Consider the following 21,175-nt stretch of genomic DNA (forward strand, 5'->3'; position numbering starts at 1 on the left):
ACAATTATGTTGCAAAAGATCTTCTCAAAGAATTTTTTGTATACTGTTGTGCTGTCAACAAAGTGTGAGCATCAGCCTTAACCACATCTTGCCAGAACCTTTTACATTTTAAACATATGTTTTTAAAAACACTTCATCTGTTTTCAGTTCTATTTATTGTTTATTGTTTAATGATGCTCACGAGAAGCAAGGAACATATGCATTCCTTTAAAAGTTTAGGGAAAAAAGACACTGAAAAATTATGTGGCAATTTTATCTTTCAGATGAGGGTCCAAGACTTCCACAGTGGCAAAGAGTTTTGAAATTGTCACATGGAGATACTTTAGATTATCAAGTCCAAGTGCAGGGTCTTTAACTTTTAGATGGGTTGAAATGTGTACCAAGTTATATTAAAAATGCCAAATTTTAACCTGTTTTGCTGTACAATGATAGTCTTAGCATCTGTTCTTCTAAGCTTTCTAAGTTTTTTTTTTAAAGATTTATTTATTTTTATACAATTACTGGGGGTACAGGCCAGTTGTGCGGGAGGGTGAGAGAATTCACCAGAGACAGAGCAGGGAGCAGAACAGGCAGACTGACGAAATACACTGCTGAGGGGAGCAGCGGGCAAGACAGAAGAGGTCTGCTGCGCCATGTGGGATTCTTGCTGGCCGGCTGGGATTGAATCCGTGCTGCAGATGCTGTGGACAGCTTCACAGTGCGGCACTCAACTACCCGCACTACCAGGGTGGCCCCTAAGCTTTCCAAGTTTTGAGTGATGCTCACTAAATTAGGGACATAGTCACATCTTTTGAAAAATTGTTTCTTGAAAATGAATTTAAAAATATTCCTCTGAGGTAAAACTTGGCATATGTGTTCCCCCAGAAATCTGCTCATAGCTTTCAACATCTTTAGAGTTGTTAATGTGGTGTTACTTAAAACATTTTTAACAGAAAAAATACATATTTCAAATGGGTGATTAACTTGAGACCAACATCTTTATGATTATATAAGTAAGTGAAAGAGAACAGATAATTTTAATAAATTATATTTCATTTGGCCAATTTTTTAAAATCAAAGTTGAGGTAAGCTTATATTTACTTTTATAGCACATCCGATACGTACATGGACTAGGTTGTAGTACTGGAATTATTTTTCCACCGATTTTTCATATTGTTGGTAACTGGGTCAATTAAACTAATCCAATCAGAGCAGGGTATGTGTGTATAAGTGAAGGCCCCCTTAGGCAGTGTTCATGACAAGTCTGTATAATGGTGCTGGTCTTTCTCTGATTGAACGCCACAGTCGGGCTTAGGGACACAAGCTGGAGCTTTGGTGTTCTGGAGGTGGAGGGAGGTTTGTCCCTTGAGCCACCCACTTGAAATCGAGTCGAAGAGTCTGCACTCCTTGCTCTACTCCCTTGCAAGTTCTTTATTTAGCCTCTTCTGTAGAACTTCAGAATCTCCCAAACCTGATTCAGTCTAAGGTTGAGGAAATTACAGAACACATGGACAGATGTCCTCAGTCTCTGCAGTTTGTGGCTCCCATTACTTATGCTCTCTCTTCTTTTTCACTCAACACAGAAGTTTTTCCTAATCATAACTGTTCTTAGAAGATGATGTCTTCCTCTAATGGCAGGCAGTTGATATAAAATACCCCATCTTCCTATCTGCCTATCTTCAAAAGTTAGCTACTCATATTTTCTCATGAAACAAACCTTTTGCTTTCAAGGTTTCTCTGAAGACTGAGGAACCCTGGTGTCTTTGCCCTTCTCCACTTCATTTATGGTAGAACCTTCTTTAAAATATTTTTCTCCTCTTCTCTCCACCAACTCCCTCATAGTGCCTTCATAACCCCAGTCCCTGACAACATTTCTACATGTTTATTCCAACTTTACTTCAAATTCAGAATATCTAAGATGACTTTTAATCATCCTTTCAAATAGGCTCTTCTACCCCCTATGTCCTATTCAGAGGCTGGCATCATCTCCCCACTCAGGGCACAACCTGGAATTCATCCAAACTCCTCTGTTACCCTGATTTCCCATATCCATTTGGTCTCCAGTCCCCCTGGATTTCACTGCAACAACCTGTTGCTTGCTCCCCCTTTTACATTTAGTCTCGTTCCTCCTCTCTTTGCCCATCTTGACTATTTATTGGTCTCTTGACTGCTTTTTTCTGTTCTCATTTTGAAGAGAAACTCTAGAATTTAGTAGGTAGCGATGGAATCTTTTATTTCATCTAAGTATTACCTTGATGCAAATAAATAGGCACTTTTTAAAATGTTACTGAAATTTCTAGGTCAATTATTATTTAGTGATACAGGTTTTATAAATATGCTGCATTTATTTATTGTGTTAGTGTGGGCACCTCACTTGAAATTTTCAGCCAACTGCTGGCTTCATGTTAATTGTTAGCTCCTAGTTTTGTACAATTGAACTTTTGCACATTTTATATTTTTCTTGATTTTATTTTTCTATTTTCACTACAATATTTGTTTCTGTGGCTTGATACAAACAAATGATTCAGTTAATTTTGTGAGCTCCAAGCATCCAAACATAAAGTAATGTGGAATGATAACATTCATGTGTTTGGACAGCATTTACAGGGAAAATAAAAGAGGCTTGTGTCAAAAGTGTACTGCAGATCTCAAATTACCAAGGGCATTACTGGACTTTGGCTATCTTGGAGTCATAAGTATTGCAAAGCTATGGTTTGGAAGACATGTGAAGAATAAAGACCCACTTTATAGTAACATTTCTTTTCAGTATAAAGGAAATAGCATTAATTTGAGAGAGCTAGTTTATACAAAGTAACTCTTGTCCATTGTTGGTATCAATTTTTATGCAATATTAAGAATTATTAAGTTGTTTAAACCTTAAATTTGTGTCTTGTAATTAGCTTAGTTTTGTGTCACAGATTTTTATGAAGTCATCTAAAGTTTTTTATTCAGTGGCAAAGTGCTATGATGCTTCCAGTCTGGGTAAAGGAATGCTAGGTTTTATGTATGCCCTAAAACAAATTAGCAGAGTTTGGTTAAAACAGCTGCCTAAATGATGAGAAACAAATTGGTTTGTAAAATCTTACTTGGGAGCTTAGCCTGTCAATTAGCTAAGTAAGAATTTGAACCATATCATAGAGTCATGGGATGAAAATGACACTTGGTGGCCAAGCCAAGTGTCTGGCCACGGGGTCAACCCTGGTGCTTGACTCTGCTGTTGATCTGGGGGATGGCGCATGTGTCCTTTGGACAACAATTTCGTTCCTCCAAGTGTGAGATCATAGTTGTATATTTAACATGGTTTTATTGAGTACCCATCATGAGTTAGATGACTTATTTAAGGATGAAGCAACATACTTTCAAACCATTACAAAACCAAGACTATCTAATTTTAGTGCACTGGTATTTGTTTTTCAACTTTGTGGTTCAGAAAGCTGCTGCATCTCATGAAAAATCCTAGGGGCAACACAGTATAATGCAGGGTGATTATTAATTCAGATGCTTGAGCTGACTTACAGTATTCTTCCATTGCTCCTCATCCGTTGAAGGAGCTTTGCTGGCTCAGAACTGGGGGGCAGTGGGAGAGAACTGCAATTAGAACGCGAGATCTGGCTAATGGGGACTGAAGTTTGAAGTCTTTATTGTCATTGTTTCAAACCTAGTATCCTATATTCCACGCTTACTTTATTTCTAAATCTTCCTTATCTTATATATAGTCAATATGGACCATATATATAGTTAATCTAGCCTAGTATAAGTATAAAAGCTCTGGAGTTCATACTCTGGTTCTTTGACTTTGTAGTTTTGTTACTTTTGCAGTTAACTTTACCTACCCGTAGTTTCCCCATCTGCAAAATTATGAGACTTACCTCATTTGGAAAATTATCATACCTCAAAAGTAGTAATGGATACTGTATAAGGCAGTGCATATAGTACACGCAGCTTGGCATAGTGCCCGGGCACATACTAATGTTAACTAACAATGGTGATGACATGAGCATTTAAAGAATAGAGGTAGCAGCTCGACTGCCCATTTGTGACTAGGACGGTGCCTCTTTTTCTTTGTGCTTTTCTAACAAACCTATCCTTTTAAAATGTAAACAATAAAAAAAGAATATAGATAAAGCAGTTTTAATGGTACTGAGCTAGAGAAGAGATTCCCAAACCATGGAGAGCATCAGAATTATCCAGAAGGCTTAACATAGGTAGGAAAATAGATACACAGATCACTTCTATGAATGCTGTAGTTGAATTAGGGCCTTGCAATTCCCACTGGCAACATATTTCCTCTTCAGCAGACGTTTTCCTATGGCTACTTAAAAATTAGAATTAATAGCACAGATAAAATTGTTTTGCTTGTCTCTTCATAGTGGGGAAACTATGTGAGTAGGCAGAAAAAAATATAAGGCAAAGCAGTTATTGAAAAGATGAAATATATTTAGAACTGTTCTAAGTTTCCTAATTTAAACTGCTCTAAGTTACCCTCAGTAGTTGTAGAGGGGGACAGGAGGAGGGAGATAATTTTACATTGTCCTTCAGAGGTTCTGCAAATTGAATGTTTTTTAGTAAAAATTGAGCCCATTTATCTGTATAATCTCTTCAAGCTTGTAGTTATTGAAAAATTTCTGTCTTCTCTCTATTCTTAGCTGAGAGCAGTTTGCTCGTTATTTGCTTACTTGGGTGCTGTTCTGTGAGTTCGTGTATTTAAAGCTTGTGAGAGCGCCAAGCCACAGGATCTGGCTGATTTTCAGCTGCTAAACAGGGGGCATGTAACTTGCCATTGGTCCCCAACTGAGAGAACTGTGGAAGTAATTTCTTTTTGGTAAACATCCACCCTGAAATGAATTTATCTCTTCTACACATTTGTTTTCCTTTGGATGTTTTCCTTTTGTTGTGTGAGCCTCATTTGTTGGACATGAGTACTTCTGTAGTGTTACTCAGCCTCTCAAAGCAAAGAAAAATTACTTTTGTGAAGCTGTTTAAGTCAGAAGAGAAAAAGTAAATCTAATCCATGCCAGCAGTTACTATCCATCAGAGATGGGAAGAACAGCTTCACATATAAGTCAGAAATCTAACAGTCTCTGGCATGACTGAGCTGGGCCAGCAATGACTTGACCTACGTTTATGGTAGTGTCAAGGCATGGGGTCAAACCACTCTCTGGTTTGGCGTGGAGATAGATTGTTTCATGCGGTTGGCTCAGGGAAGGCTGGCAATATCCAGTCTTGCTCTTTTGGTCTCTGTGATAGTCTTTGTTATTCCCCATTATCATCAGTGCCACTGACATTAACACCATTTCCAACACTATCACCGTCACCACTAACCTATCTTCAGTGCTTTACATGTGCCGTGACTTGGATTAAAGCTTTAATTTTTTTCTTTTTTAAAAATATTTATACATACAAGAGCTGGGGTACAGGCCAGAGGTGTGGGGGGGGAGGTGAGCGGATTCACCAGAGACAGAGTGGGCAACAGAACAGGCAGACTGACCGAAGTACACTGCTGAGGGGAGCAGTGGGTGAGACAGGAGAGGTCTGCTGTGCCACGTGCGTTGCTCCCTGGCCAGGAATCGAACTCGTGCTGCAGTGGCTGCGGATAGCTTTATAGGTGTGCCTTAACCCTTGTGCCACCAGGGAGACCCCCATTTTTTTTTTCTTAAGAATAACATCAACATTATCTGATAAGAACTATTGTTTCTCGTTATTGCTTCTCATTTTACAGATAAGAAGCTAACTGCTGCTTAGAAAAGTACTAGCTGTGAGGCTTTTACTAAGTTAAATTGGGAGACCTAAGATCTAAACTGAGAATCAAGGTCTCCAAAGAACACATTTTTAACCTCTATGCTATATTGCTTTGCTGAACTAAGATGATTGTTGGAAAATATCCACTTTAGGAACTCACCACTTTAAAATTTTCCACACATAAAAATTTGGAATGACATTTCTCCCAGTTTTGTTGTTTTTATATAATGTAAGCACCTTTAGTAAAGGGAATAAAAAGGTTAGGCTGGAAGCAGTGGTGAACTCTATATAATTTGATGATACTTAATTTTTAGTCTCGTGTTTAAAATAAATATGACATTTCAAAAGACTAGGCAGTATCTGTTTATACAGAGCTAATTATTTGTGCAAACTTTGTCAGCTAAGCAGTACATCTGTTAACTATACACTGGAAAAAAGGTTTAAAGAACACAGAGTATATGAAACCTGGTGGCCAACTATTTTCCCCTCTCTGAGAAACTACTTAAGTAACCACAGAAGAGGGTTTGGAGTTCAAGTAATCAAGAATTCCTTGGTACTTAAGATTATTAAGACACTTAAATATTCTCGTGGGGTTCTAAAATACTTTTGCCAAAATAAGTGGATATAGACATATTTTAGTGAAAATAGGTAGAATAGATGAGCCCTCAAAGTCCTTTCCAGTATGGTGATTTTTTTTTAATCCACATTTAATAATTCTGATTAAGTCAGGAGACTTAGAATTTGATTATTAGCTATTGTTATAAACAAAACAGAACTGAACTTGGGAGCTAGTCTCAGTCAGATAAATGTTGGTTGTACATTTTCTTTCTAATACAATGTATTTGAACATACTTGGATTAATCTAGATACCATTGGTTTAGAATGGTATCTGGATAGCTTTGCCCTTACTACCACCCCTCTTCTCTCTAAAATGCTTGTAATGGAAGTATAATACCATAAACTAAAATTGAACATATAATACTATAAACTAAAATCAACAGGTAACTTGTCATCAGAATCCAAAAGTTCAACTAAAAGACAGACAATATTAAAAAAACATAGTAGAGGGTCATATACATTTTATAACTGATGACTGTGTCTATCTGAAAGATAGAAATAGTTTTCTTCTTTCCCAACTGACTGGCCTTGGGTTAGAAATGAAAGGTCTACATTATTTAGTAAGCTGGATAAATATTCTTTTTTTTTGCATGGTCTGCTTTATAACAACATCAGAATAATTTCAAGTAAATGTGAATAATTACAATATCCCAGATATTATACTATAATTAATTAATGCAACAATTGTATAGGATGTGTGTTATTTTGAATTTCTAGATGGAGGAATAGAGGCATAGAAATAATACTAGCTGTGCGGTTTGAGCAAGTTAGGTAATGGATCCGGAATTTGAGTCTAGACTGTCTGGTTTCAGGCCTTGTGCGTCTAATGACAAGGATAAACTCTCCATGAAGCCAGATTTCTCTTTATTACATCTTTCTCTCTAAAGCCTATTGGTATTGTTCTTCCTCCCTATGTTCATTAACTCCCAGAAAACAAATGCTTAAGAAATAGGTGTTACACCGTGTCCTGGAAAATGTAGTTCCCTTAAGCATTATAAGGCAAAGGGATGATGGGAAAAAAACCTCTAATGGGAATGATTCTTAATGATTACAATTTAATATATTTCCCTTTGGTGTTCAAAAATCCAGACACTAGCTAAGAAAAAGTTCCATTTTAGTTCAGCATAGTCACAGCAGAGAAAATTATTTAAACATTAGATTAAGTTAAAGGATGGGCAAATCAAGTGCAATTCATGTGGTAAGCAGAACATGGATTAAATTAATACTCTAGATGGGCAGAGAGGGTCCAAAGGCAGTTTCACAATTCATCTGAGTAAACTTTCACTTTTCTTTTTTATTAAAAAAACATGAAAAATTTGTAAGTTACTTCAGAATAAGAGATAAATCATTCTAAAAGTTAGCAAAGTTCAGACTCCTGACATTATAAGAATAGAAAAATTTTAAGAGGAAAGTTTGACTTCAATAGGAGTAGGGAAAACATATTATTCATAAATAGCTTAAAAGACAGTTATGAATAGATTGAGATAAAAGGATAAAATGATCAGATTAAGAGAAGTCAGATGAGATAAAGAATTGAAGGAAGGAAATATAAATAGAGTAGTCAAATGTTCATTGGTGAGTGTCAGGAACAGAACTGTTCATTTGCAAATAGGAAAGCTAATACTTGCGAAACTAACAGAATTTTATAAGAAAGGACAAATTGATGAATATATTGATAGAAAAATAAGAGTTACTGTCAGAAAAGTTGAGTTGAAAAATGGCCTGGGTTGATAGAGCTAAAGAACTCAAGATATGAAAAAGACCTACAAATAAATAGATTAGCCAAAAAAAAAAATTAAAATGGTAAAGAGAAAATTCTACAAGCATCCATAGGAAAATGCAAAATCAAGCCATTCTCACACTTCTAACTTTTTGTGTCAAAAAGTAGTGGGATATTAACTGAACTTGAAAGATAAAGAATGTAACTTTATTTTTTTTTAATTTTTTATAATAAATTTTATTTTTATAATCCCCATACAATTGCAACCCCCTTATTTTGACCCCAAGCCCTCCCCTCCCGCCCTCTACCCCCCACAGAGTGTCTCTGGTTCATAGTTTTTTGTTGATTTTGATTTTCACTTTCTTACAGTTTTTCATTTTCCTAGTCCCTTATTTAAGTTTTCTAGATTCCTGCTATGAGTGAGACCATCCGGTATTTTTCTTTTTCTTTCTGGCTTATTTCGCTGAGCATGATCTTTATAATCCTATAATCCAGTGAAGATATCTACCTGAATTGTTACTATTACAATAGTTGCTATTATAATTTGCAAACATTTTTTCTCGAAATTCATGAATCAAAATCTGTTTACATGCCCTTGCTAGCAAAAACATTTAAATAGAGTGTAAGTACAAGCAAGAGGATATGTACTACATTTCACTTTTACCTCCGTAATTGCTCAATTAGAGTTGTGCATATTCTGATTATCTATTGCGACATAACATTCTAAAACTTAGTAGCTTAAAATCAAGAACTTTGTATAATTCTACCTGGATCTGAGAAAAATGACAAATTGCAGCCGGGAGGCTCCCTGTTGGGGGCACTTATTCTGTTCTGTCTGTTGACTGCTGAAGATGGATCTATGTGATAGCTCCTTACACCCATGTTTGGCTCGGGGGCTGACGGACTCTAACAGCTGATGTTAGCTGGATAGCTTCTATCTGCATAGTGTTTCCACAGGGTTAGCTTGCTTTTTCTTCATAGTATGGTAGACCCAGAATGAAACTGCAAAGTTTGTTATGAAAATAGTCCCAGGAAATCACTTCTGTCATTGAAGATGCTACTGGCATCTTGATGCTATGGCAGTTCACATATAAATGAAACCATGTGGTATTTGTCTCTCTCCTTCTGGCTCATTTTGCCTAGCCATGATCGCCTGCAGGTCCCTCCATGTTGTTGCAAATGGCAAAAGTTTATCTTTATTGCTGAGTGGTATTCCATTGTGTATATACAACTATATCTTCTTAATCTACTCATCATCTTTGGGTGCTTCGGGTTGTTTCCATAACTATTTGTAAGTTTTTGGTGTGTCATGGTTTCCTTTAAAACTTAAGCTAAAAATAAATGATAAGGACATGATGACTTAACCAGGACAATAAGCAATGTGTGGGGGAATGCGTTACAGATAATCTTTGTGTATACGTGTGTGTGCACATGGGTAGAAACTTCCTTTGCTTTCAGTTTCATTATATGATTAACAGCATGCACTTTATGGAGAATGAAATAATATTTTTAGGCAAGGGGAAATAAACCCATTTTATTAAATATTGAGATGTTTTTAAAAAGTAATTAGCCACATTCTACTCTTTTCATATTAGAATTCCAGATCACCTAAAAAGGGTGAGGACTTTTCAAAACCTTAGAAATCTGATGCCTCTAGTAACCACGAGGTGTGTTTACTATGTTCTTTAGAGTCCCTTGTCAAATATTTTTCTTATTTGAATTCCATTCCTATTACTTGGGTCGTGGACAAAAAGTCTGCGGTGACTAACACACTTGTCTGGTCTTTATTTGTAGTTAGAGACTATTTACTTTGGCAACTATTTGTTTACCTTCCTTGTCCTGCAAGAATAACAAAGAAAAATACCTTTGATCATCCTGGTCTTGCATCAAACCAACTTCCAGTTTATGATTTTAAATATGCAGCCATTAGCTGGAACATGAGTTCACGGGTTTGTGAGAGTCTATGATTGAAGGGAAGACTAACTCTCACTGAACTCTTTCCTCTCTCCTCCCTTAGGAGATCATTTGTTATACTATAAGGTGATGAGAGAAAGTATAGCATAATGGATGAGAGGGTAAGCTTTGGAACCAGACTGCTTGAGTTCAAACCCAAACTTTACCACTTACTGGTTGTGTCATAGTAAGTTACAAATTTCCCTCATTCTTAGTTTCCTCTTCTGAAAAGTAAAAAGAAAGTACCTATTTCATAGAGAATGTTTTCAGGATGAAATTAGTTAACCTATGTGTAACACTTGATGGCTAGCATAAACTGAAGCCTACAACAGGAGGGTGATGATGATGATGATTTAATAATTAAAAAACATGTAGATAGCACTTTCCTGAAAGCACACACACAAAAGGCTTACACTATGTAGTCTCTTCTTTCTGTAATACAGCTAGCCACATTTTATTTAATACGTCTGGTATTTGTCACCTGTACTGAGGGGTACTTTTCCTGCCTGACTGTTGAAGTGTCAGCTCTATGTCCTAGTCAGGAAGCCCCGAATCTGATAATAGCCTAAATGTTTTAGCTACATTTTATCCTTTATTTTATCCATATCTTTAGAATTTCTGCAAACCTAGGAGACTGTCTTTCAAAACAGAATTTAATTGAATGAATCGAGATACGCTGAAGAGAAAGCAAGTTTGTAGAGAAATGAATGATTTGCTACTCCTTGGGTTTAGCGTGAAGATAAGGGATCCTCTTAGGTGTGCACATGGGTGCAGCTAGGTCTTCGCTGCTGCTTCTTGGGGTATTACCACAAACAGAAGCAGGCCAAAAGAGACTTGCTTCATTTCACAATTTGGAAACTATTTCTCAGCTCATTTGGGAGGGAGGTTGCCATTTCTTTTGAAGCTTTCTAGCATTTCCTTCTTCACCCTGATCCAAAGTCCTTTCTCTTGCTCAGTCTTTTAGCTGAGATCTTGGCTACAGACTTGCATGTACTCTTAGCTTTGCACTGAACTACCTTTGGATCTTAAAAACAATTCTGGATATCCCCTTCTGAGGATTTCATTCAAGAATCAAGGTATGGTTAGAGAACTTTTTCTTTTTTCTTTTTTTTTTAAAAATGCTCCCTGGGTGATTCTACTCTATATGGTATATCTACTGGCTTTTTGAATCACAAGCCTGGCCTTTTAATTCCCAGCTGGAAAGAGACATCCTGTGTTTTCTTCCCTTGTGTTTTGCCACAGGGTGCACTGTTGATACTGAGTTGAAAATGGTAAATGTGTTGTGTGACCCCTGGAAACCGAGACTTTGAATACCTTAACCCCAGGGAATAATAAATGTGAACAATAGAGGTTGTAGTCCAGGTCCATGGGGGAACTAATATGGCTCAAGGGAACCCTGATATTGTGGGGGACCAGGTGCCTTTCTTCAGCCTAGTACTTATTGTTTATTCAGCAGCCACTGAAATGATTATGAGATCAAAGACATTTTGCTGGGCACAAGGGATCCAATGAGTAGAGTGGAAAGAATACAGGTTTTAGAATCTTCCAGATGTTGGTTTGAATCACCGCCGAGCTATGTGATTTTGAGCTATTTACTTAACTTCTCTAAACCTATTTCCTCATCGGCAAAAAGGAAATAATGCTTACCTTGCGGGTTGTTGTAAAAGTTAGAAATAATACATGTGAGGCCCCTCATATGGTGCTGTAACTTCTTTAGCATTTCTGTGCTGGGTATTGTATCTGAAACTTGCCACACATTTTCTATACCTCCCCCCCTGCCCCTGTCCCCACCATGTTGAGGTGGGCACCATTGATATCAGCTTCGAAAAGAAGCTTTAGAAAAAGTAACTGGTCCAAGATCTCTAGCTTCCAAGAACGATGATCATGAGCTCATGATCTCTGTATGTATTCTAGATGTCTGCCCAATCTAGTGTCATGTGACCCCCTTCAGGCTAGACCTGGGTGAGACCCAGTCTTGGGATGCCCAGGCATCCAGGACTCTGTGGTTTAGCTTGTAGAGCAAGGCATGTTGAATTTCCCTCATGGGAATATGCAATGAAGGCAAAAGAAACTGAAGCTCTGGTATGAGGGAGGGGAGTTGAAAGGTCCCAGGGTTTACTCAGGCCCAGGATCCCTTCGGGGACCATGTGTAAGCTGAACCTGAGGGAAGAGGTGACAGAGGCAGTCAGGAAGAGCAGAGCTTATTAGGATGAATGACAAAGACCATGTAACTTTGGTTCCTGATCACATTCAGTGTTTAGATCTAGTCTGCATGTTGTTCTTGCTTCCTTAGTTGATTGAGAGAAGTTTGAGTGAATATCTGTGACTTCATTTTTGGAAACATTCTATCTAGGCTGGACTGCATGGCCACATTGGTATTAAATTGTAGCTGTTGGCAATTGTTCATGACATGCTAAACAACCAAACATAAAATAAAAAGTGAGGTGGTAAATTTTTTAGTGAGGGGGTCCATAGAGCTTCAGGAACACATTTGGGAAGGAATGTAGTTTTGATGCTGCATGGAACCTGCGCTTTCTTATACTACCCTGTGTTGAGTATCTTTGTGGAAGGCCTTCCTCTAAGGTGAGCTGTAGGCTTGGATTGAGAAGAAATATTGTAACATAGCTTCCATCTAGAAACAATTCCTAATGTCTTTCTCACTTATGTGTGTCTTCCAATTCCATAGAAATTGTGTTGAATCCAAATTAAATAAATGTTTGCCAAATGATTGTTCTAAATATCATTTCATGGACTTTCTCCCCTTTAGTTAATGGTTATTGATTAGGACCAAGAAAAAGGTATTAAATCCTCTTATTCTAATAGAATTATCTTAAAAGGTGCCTTCTATTGTAGTATGAAGTCAGCTAAAGGGAACTTGAAATCCTTTGCTAGCTATCCCACTGTTCCTAATCAAATGAAAACAGTTTTATCATTTTCTCAGCAAAATCTGAAGTTTTTTTTCTAACTCAGTTTTGAAGATCAGTTTTGAGCCTGAGTTTCCTGCAAATTTTGTTTATGTCGAGTAAATTTAGGGTGGGTAACTATACAATATTCTGGCAGAACAGTTTTTGCAGTATCCAATTAAATGAGATTTTTTTCACAATATGCATGTAAATGAGAATGTATAAATCACAGCACATAGTACACAATCAGAATTTCTACCACCCCATTTACCTTCGAAAGCTTATAGATTGCATATTGCTAAAAGTTAAGAGAATAACCACCTCACAAACAGCTTTTATTCTTGATATAAAGTCTGCCTGTACTCAGAAGATAGTGAATGTCACTTTTAGTTTTACAACTCATAAAAAGAGATCCAAGGGAAGGACTTGTTCTTTGAAGGTAGTTTGTTAACTTCTTCACAAGAAAATGGCAACATGGATGTGGGATTTTTTCCCCCTTCAAATCACTGTTTGAATAGTATATTTATCTTTTCTCATTAGCCCCCTTTACTCTCAAACATCTTAACAGCAGTGCAATTATTTCTCCTTGTGCTGCATGTGGGTCTTGCTACGTACTCTTTAGTCCATTACAGACGTTAGCTTTGTCTAGAAGGAGAGAAAAAAAGTCTTCCAATTGGGGTTAAAATATTTAAGAAGTTAGAGCCCAAAAGTCCACCCCCCCCCCACCCTTTTAAACCAATCTTACGGTAAAAGTGAATTATTGCCCCCTTGTGGTAGAGTTATGTATTTTCTTCACACAAAGACATCCACGAGGAGTATTATTTAAGTCTCCACTACCCTGAAACACTGGCCTTTACAATGAACCTAAAGTTGTGTTGGTTTGGTTTTGGTTTTGGTTTTGGTTTGAGTTATCTAAGAGCTTAGCTAAACAAATAAACTGAAGTGACCAACATCATATGAAATAAAACCAAACACCCAAATTATTTTTTTTTTGTGGTCCTTACAGTTTCAAATGAGCTGGTAGGAGCTTCCTGTCCCTTTAGAAGTCCTGTTTCACCCCTGAAAAGCAATGATTTTCTTCAGTTATGAAAGAGGAACTTTTGAAATATGTGCAGGAACCCTTATGGTGACATAATTCATAAATTTTCATAAAATATTAGCTTTTCTTTATGTTTATCATTTTGCTACATGAAATATTTTCAAATCAAATGGCCTTCCAATAGGTAACAGACTTCACACCTAATAAAATGTCTTCTATCAGAAGAGCTGAGTTCTCAAAGACAAGGGAAGCCATATCATGCTATTCCTTTGATAATAATAATATGGCAAGCTTTTACAGCTAGAACAGTAATACCTCAGAATTGGTCTGGTGCACTCATTGTTACAAATTAGCATAATATCCATAGTTAAGTTTTCTGAATGATTGTTTGTATATTTTGAGAATTGCATTTTGTTAATTCATTTTGATTTTGGATGGTTTTCATTCTCCACAACAGCCTTGTAAGAACAACTGCATCTTGTTAGATTTAAACTATATGTAGATGCTTCTAAACCACAAATTATTTTTTATAAAGGTGAAATGGCTAAGAGACTGATTGGAAGTTCTTCAGCTTACGATTTGAAAGTCAAGATGCGCAGTACAGTGCCCTTAGTAGTTGGCTTGTTTTAACACTAAAATCTATTGGCTTGGTTCGCTAGAATTTATGTTGATACTGTTTTTAATTTTAATTTTTAAAATTTTAATGTTGGTATATAACACCACATATGATTCAGAGGTACAGGCTTATGCTTCTTGAGAAGTGTTACTTCACTCATCCCCAAGACACCTTCTCCACCATAGTCTGTTGTGTCCCCTCACCCTCTGGTAGTGTCAATTCTGCAGTCAGATTTTAAGATTTGGCCTGGCTTGGCTCCTCTTTTGTTTTCCTGTATATTTTACAGATGAAATTATCCTGTATTTGTCTTATTTGACTTGTTTCACTTAAAATAATTCCTTCTAGTTCCATCCATGTTTTTGCAAGTAGCAAGGAAATTTGATCACAATTATCAAATGACCATTGATAAATTTGTGAGCCCTTTCAAAAGTCAGCTACCTCTGAAATGTTTGAAGAGGAAAAGGCGTTACCTCTAAAATACCAGATAGATGTACTAAAATGCCTATTTAGGGAGTTTATATTAAAATAAAGAGCTAAAATAAGTTCATTGCTTTATTCATTGTAGCTCATGCTCTCATCTAATTTATAACTGATGTAAATACCATGAACATCTGCTCCTCTGAACTATTATGGATAGGGAGACAATGTTTGTCTCAGATTATATGGAATATATTGTGGTTAAGCCTAGCATGCTTATACATACCTATGGATTCCTTTCTAGATAATTTCATGAACCAATATCAATTCCTAATGTCTGAAATGTTCTGTCAGTTCTCAAGCTTTTATATCTTCAATTCAGCAGTGATTGACCACTAAAGAATCTGCTTACCACCACAGCAGAAATGCTTTTGTACAAACTTTTTGTTATCATAAATGAATATAAGCTTTAGAAACAAGCAAAAGTAGTACTCTTGGGAAAACTTGAATTGCCAAGGCCTTAAAATACAAAATACTTCAATTCATAGTTGAAAACACTTTATTGTTTCAGTAATCATAAAATCTGGTCTTTAAAAATTGTGGTGGGATATTTAGGTAATTTACATTTTTTCCCCAGAATTATAGTTAACATGTCTATTCATAAATCTCTTCCAAGTTTGGATTATTTTCCTAGGATTAATTGCTAGATCTGAGTCAAGTTATATTTTTTAATACTTTAGGTAGTTTCATTTTTAAGACTCTTCAGTGGCAACTCATTTTTCTTAATGGATTAAATTGTGAAATTGAATTGTTTAAATATATTTATTAGCTATTTGTATTTCCTCTATGAATTGTATTTAGTTCTTTTGTCTATTTTCACATGAGCTTTTAAAACATTTTAGGAACCAGCTGGCATTTTTCCAAATCATCAATCACTCCTGAATAAATAAATCTCTGTTGCTACTCATTCTTGGGCAAACTCAAGTTGCCCATATGAGGGGGGAAAAACCAAAAACAAAAACAGCCCAATTGCTATTCATTGTCTACACAACTCAGTCTTTGTGACTTTCTCTGTGGAAGCAACCTTTTATGTTCTGCCTCCAGCACGTCTTCTGAAGTATGACAAAATTTACTAGGTTAGTGGTTACACATACTTCTTCTCTCAGTTTTAGCTGCTTTGAAGGATGACTGAATCTCTTTGGGTGATCCTCAAGTCCATGGTAAATTTCATAAGTACAGGGAAGCCTAGACTTCAAGTTAGAGCATTACAAACTTAGTTAAAAATCCATCCTGGTTTTTTAGGCGTCTATAACAATGGTAATTACAGTTAATCACATTTGTCATAAGTGTGGCTTTTCTCAATTTCTGTGTTTGTGTATATCTTGTAGTCAGTTACTAATTTTTTTTTATTTTATTTATCATTAGAAAGTCTTTCTCAAAACACTTAATCAGACTCTTACCTACACCTGGTCAGAACAAAGCCATTTAAAGACCGTCCCTAAATTTGGGAGCTTATGAAAGAGTGAAAGCTCATGTCTGACCAGCAGTGGAATCAGTGTAAGATCTTGGTTCTATTTTTGACTGTAATAGCAGGAATCTACAGCTGGATGTTAGGGCTATTTCCAAAGGGAATGGTTCAGCTTTCTCGGTAGAAGAGTTGATAGGTTATCCTGTTGGACCTTTTCCACAGGCATGCAAATCTGTGTAATATTGCTTAGATTGTAGTTTTCAGAGTGTCTTTTTACCTTGTTCATTGTGATATGTTTGAAGAGGAAAAGGTGTTACCTCTAAAATACCAGATAGATGTACTAAAATGCCTATTTAGGGAGTTTGTTCATTGTGATATATTCTTGTCTTGCTCGTGATAGTTTATATGTATTCCCTTTTCATTCTAGGAACCTAACTTTTTCACATGGTGTCTCTTCCTAGTGAAAGATGACTGTGGCATCTTCATTCTAAAATGCAGAAACTGAGAGCCACAAGTAAAATGCCCTACCAGCCATCTCAGTTCCCGACTGTGGTTAGCCTTCCAAATTTCCTCCCTCTCTGAGGAGGCCTTTTTGCAGTAAACCACATTGCTTTCCTTGAAAACAGCAGTAACTGTGCTAGTCATTGTCTTGCCTCCATGTAACTGCACTAAGAAGATCTGCCCTGTAAACAAGACTGCCTGATCCAAGCAGTGTAACTAGTAGTGTAAAGCAGCTAAAACTGAAGGACAAGAAGTAGTGTCACTAAGTAGTAATTTGTCACAGTCACTCAGAATAAAGACAGGCAGGGTTTGTCAATAGAGGTGAGCATACCTGGAAGTACTTCTCAAAAGCCAATCTTTTCTGCTGATATTGGGCAGTATATTTTTCAATCTTTTCTCATAAACTGAAAAGAAAAAGTTAAACCCATGATTCAAATTGTTCTTTGGGTGGCTGGGATCTTGGGGTAAAAGCTTCTTGTACAGCATGAACCCAGTCTCGAGTGGAATATCATCTCTATAGATGTGAGGTAGAAACAAAATGGCAATCTTGTATGTTCAAAATATCTAGATATTAAATAAGTTAAGAGCAGGGATATACACACATGTATGTATATATGTACATGTAGAAAATCTTACTATAAGTTCAGAAGAAAATATGTGCAAGTCTTTTATACCTTTGGTTAGGTATAAATTATGTTTTAATATTCCTTTATTACTTTTTTTGTTGGGCTTAAAGTCAAAACAACCTAGTAAGGACCACAAAATATTTTCAGTTAATTCTGGCCACTCCGTGGTCAAATCTTGGCTAACCATCTTAATTCTTGGGTATTTGCAGTATATCCTACATGAGAAATGGGGCTGACCAAAAACAAAACCAAACAATGAACCCAGAGCACAGAGATGTCATTCAAAAAAGACTTCTGAGGAAAAATTTTAGGGTTGTAATTAGGTTACCCCAAACAGTTCTGGTTGAAATTAGTACCATGTAACTTATTGCCATAGAATAATTGTACTTTGAAAAATTATTTTATATAAATACGTTTTCAGAAAGGCTGCTATATTTTGGGCCATGCTATGTACTGTTTTATGCAAATAATGAGTAATAACTTCCATTGTTACACAATATTAGTCAGAAAATCTGAGGAAATATTAGCAATTACATTAGAGTAAGTCAATGACATGAAATTGACCCTCTCTTAAAATGAGCTTCCAGTCAGCATAGATTTGCTGTTAACAAAAGTAGTGTACGTTTAACTTTCAACCACATGAGTTATTTGAAGAATTGAAATGGTGAATGTTAAATTTGTCTTTAATATGTACGCAGTATACTTTTCTCAAAAGAACACATTTTAAAATCTAGTAATGTTAGTATTAATTTTCCACTCAAGTTATTTCAATTTCTTTTAAAAGAAACTGCAGGCTTTAAATTAATTTGGTTTATGCAATTTAAATTTTACAATTAATAACCATAGTCAGAAGTGATAACTAAGGATTTTTTCATTGTTTATAAAACTTTAATTAAAACAGCATATTGAAAAAGAAGCTTTAGGTATTTCATCTCTTTGCCCTCATTAGGTGTGTCTCATTATTAGATATAATGTTACTAAATAGTTGTAACTTTACAGCTTCTTTGATTAATGATGGCTTGGACTAAGGTTTCATTGGGTAGGATTAACTACATTTAAAGATGGCAAAGTGCCATTGTAACATTAATGCCAGAATTTAATGAAAACCAGAAGTTAACTTCAAGGACCTTCATAATTGAATATAAGAGCATGATCACATTCTGATTATTTTACTATCCATATTGTCCTATTAAAAATAAGTTATTCTGGTGATAGTTTTACTCAGCAAACACATATTGAATATTGATTATGTGCCAACCACACCCAGACTATTTCCCAGCCTCACACAAAACAGACCTTTCTGATCAGAAACAACAGACATGAGAAACACCTCCCTTCTGTAGAAATACCATGGTCTCTCTTAATCTGGTCTCATGTTGGCTTCATGTGCCTTTTTCTGTCTCCCTAACTGCTGGTCTGTTTGTCACTTCTCGCCTCAGTCACCATCTCCAATGTCTGGATTAAAAAGCTGGGTAGCTCTGTCTCTGTAAGGAAAGAGCCTGGAATACTGAGTTTCTTAGGTGTGGGGAGGGTGGAAAGCATGGATTATAACTGGATGTTTGACAACTGTAGTGTCTAATTGCTACACCTACAGGAAGAGAACACTTAAAGTTTTGCAGAATTACATAATAAACTTGAAATAGAGCAGATAAGAGAGGAAGGATACCTGACAGTAGGATTCTTTCTCATCTGTTGAGGAAAACCCTTCTTGTATGGAAGGTATATAGGGGTGACTTACCTTCTGTAAAATGTAGGTGAACTTTAAAGCTCTTTCTGTGCTAAAAAATCTCACGATAACTAGGGGTTCAGAATCCCCAAGTGGCAATGGACCTCAAGTAAAGGCCTCTGCTCCTTTTTTTCTCACAATCATATGTATACATACTTGCAAGAAATATTGACTGTAAAAACTATAAACCACAACCTCAAGATGCAAGAAGTAAAATAGAGCAGAAGCAAAGGGAAATTACATTCAAAACATGATGGAGGAAAACCTCAAATATTTCAGCTTGTTGTTTGGGCTTCCTAGTGGCTAAGGCAAAGAGGAGAAATAGGATAACATGGTGTGATTTTGTGGTGGTGAGACACATACCACTAGTTCTTCAGAAACAAGCATTTTTTCTTGCTCTCAATTAAGTACAACTTTTCCAGGAGATTGTTTAAGAAGCCATAGGCTGTATAATGGATGATATCCTCATGAATTTTTATAGAAAATAAAGACTTATTCCACATAATCATTTTGTATATTAGCCTTCTGAGCTCATGGAAGGGGTAATGTTAAAAGCAAAGCATTTTTCTCCCATGGGAGAGAGAGGGGAGTTGGAAATTTCTGGTATATTTACTGTAGATAGACGCTTATTTTCTTTCAACCCACTGACATGTGGAGTAGGAGAGGATGTAAAGCTGTCTAGTAAAGGGTAGCATTGTTAAAAGTAGGAGGGGATAAATGGAATTTTTGTGGCAGGATGATATTTGCAAGACTGATCAGGCCGCTGGGAGGTTTTTAAATATGCCAGCTCCTTGTAACAGGAAGATCCGTCTCTGCTTTAGACAGCATATCCAATTTAGTAAATTATTATTATTCTGTCAAAATTAATGTGAACAATTTTCTCTTTGAGGCTGATTTTCCCATAGGTGATGTTTTCCAGATGGGCTTTGTATAAAGCTCTTAATGTTTTGTGTTTTCTTTCCCAGAGCAAGACCCTTTCCTGACTTACCTTTCTTTCTCCTTCCCCTTTGCAGGGAAGAGAACAGCGAAGGCCAAGGAGAAGAAGAACAAGAAGAAGAGGAAGCTGATAGAAAGAGCCCAGGAGCAACACAGTGTCTTCCTAGCTACAGACAGAGCTAACCAGTAAAACGAAAGACACAGAGGGTGGGTTTTGGGGGGTTTTGTTTCCGCAAAAGTGCACAAAGCTACTCTGCCCTCATGGACACTGGTGTGCGGCGCTTAGGCTGCTCAGACCAGCATCTGTTCCCAGTAACGTTGTGTAAGGAGGAGCCCCGCGAGGGTGGGCTCTGTTATTTATGTTTTGATTTGCGTCTGGAGACTGTGAAGGCAGGAACTTGTGACCTGAATCCCGAAGCAGGAGCAAGTGTGCAGCCTGGGACCAGGCTTGGCGTGTGCTGAGAAAACCTTCCCTGGCACCGCAGAAGAGGGGCAAGGCCTCAGACCCCTGATGGAGGATGGATTTGTGCATATTTATGTGAAAGATGCTCAGCAGGCCAAGTGCCATTTTACTCGTGACCTTTGTTTCTCACATTCTACATTTTCAAGTTTAAATGTATGTGGCTATCTGCTTAGTGTCACCCCACCTTGTTGTCAGCATCTATGACTTTCAAACCGTTGAGTTGAAACTGCTTTGGGATGAAACTGCTTTTAGCTGGGGACACACTACAGGATATTCCTGCTCAGTTTCACAGCGGCTCTAATATGTACATATTCCGCTGGGACTACATATAAACCTCTTATTTACTGTATATTTATGCTTTCTTCTGTGTAACAAGTCATACTTGATTAATATTATGTCACTTTGTTTCTAGATGTTCCTAACCATTGTCTGGTAAATGACTTTTTTAGTTTTTGCGAATTGACAAATGTT

At 36.7% G+C, this 21,175-nt stretch overlaps 1 protein-coding gene across 3 annotated transcripts in view; it reads left to right on the forward strand.

The window, feature by feature from the left end:
• RSPO2 (R-spondin 2) overlaps positions 1 to 20,431 on the forward strand; it is a gene marked incomplete at both ends in the record, with an annotated part of 125,366 nt that extends 104,935 nt beyond the window's left edge. For all 3 annotated transcript variants that reach the window (XM_084230790.1, XM_084230791.1, XM_084230792.1), the window contains one exon: positions 20,319 to 20,431. In XM_084230790.1, coding sequence (XP_084086916.1) covers positions 20,319 to 20,431 — 113 coding nt within the window. The remainder of the gene's footprint in view (positions 1 to 20,318) is intronic.
• Between the last annotated feature and the right edge of the window lie 744 nt (positions 20,432 to 21,175).

This window comes from Talpa europaea, assembly GCF_964194135.1.
Source record: "Talpa europaea genome assembly, chromosome: 3".
NCBI classification, from domain to species: domain Eukaryota; kingdom Metazoa; phylum Chordata; class Mammalia; order Eulipotyphla; family Talpidae; genus Talpa; species Talpa europaea.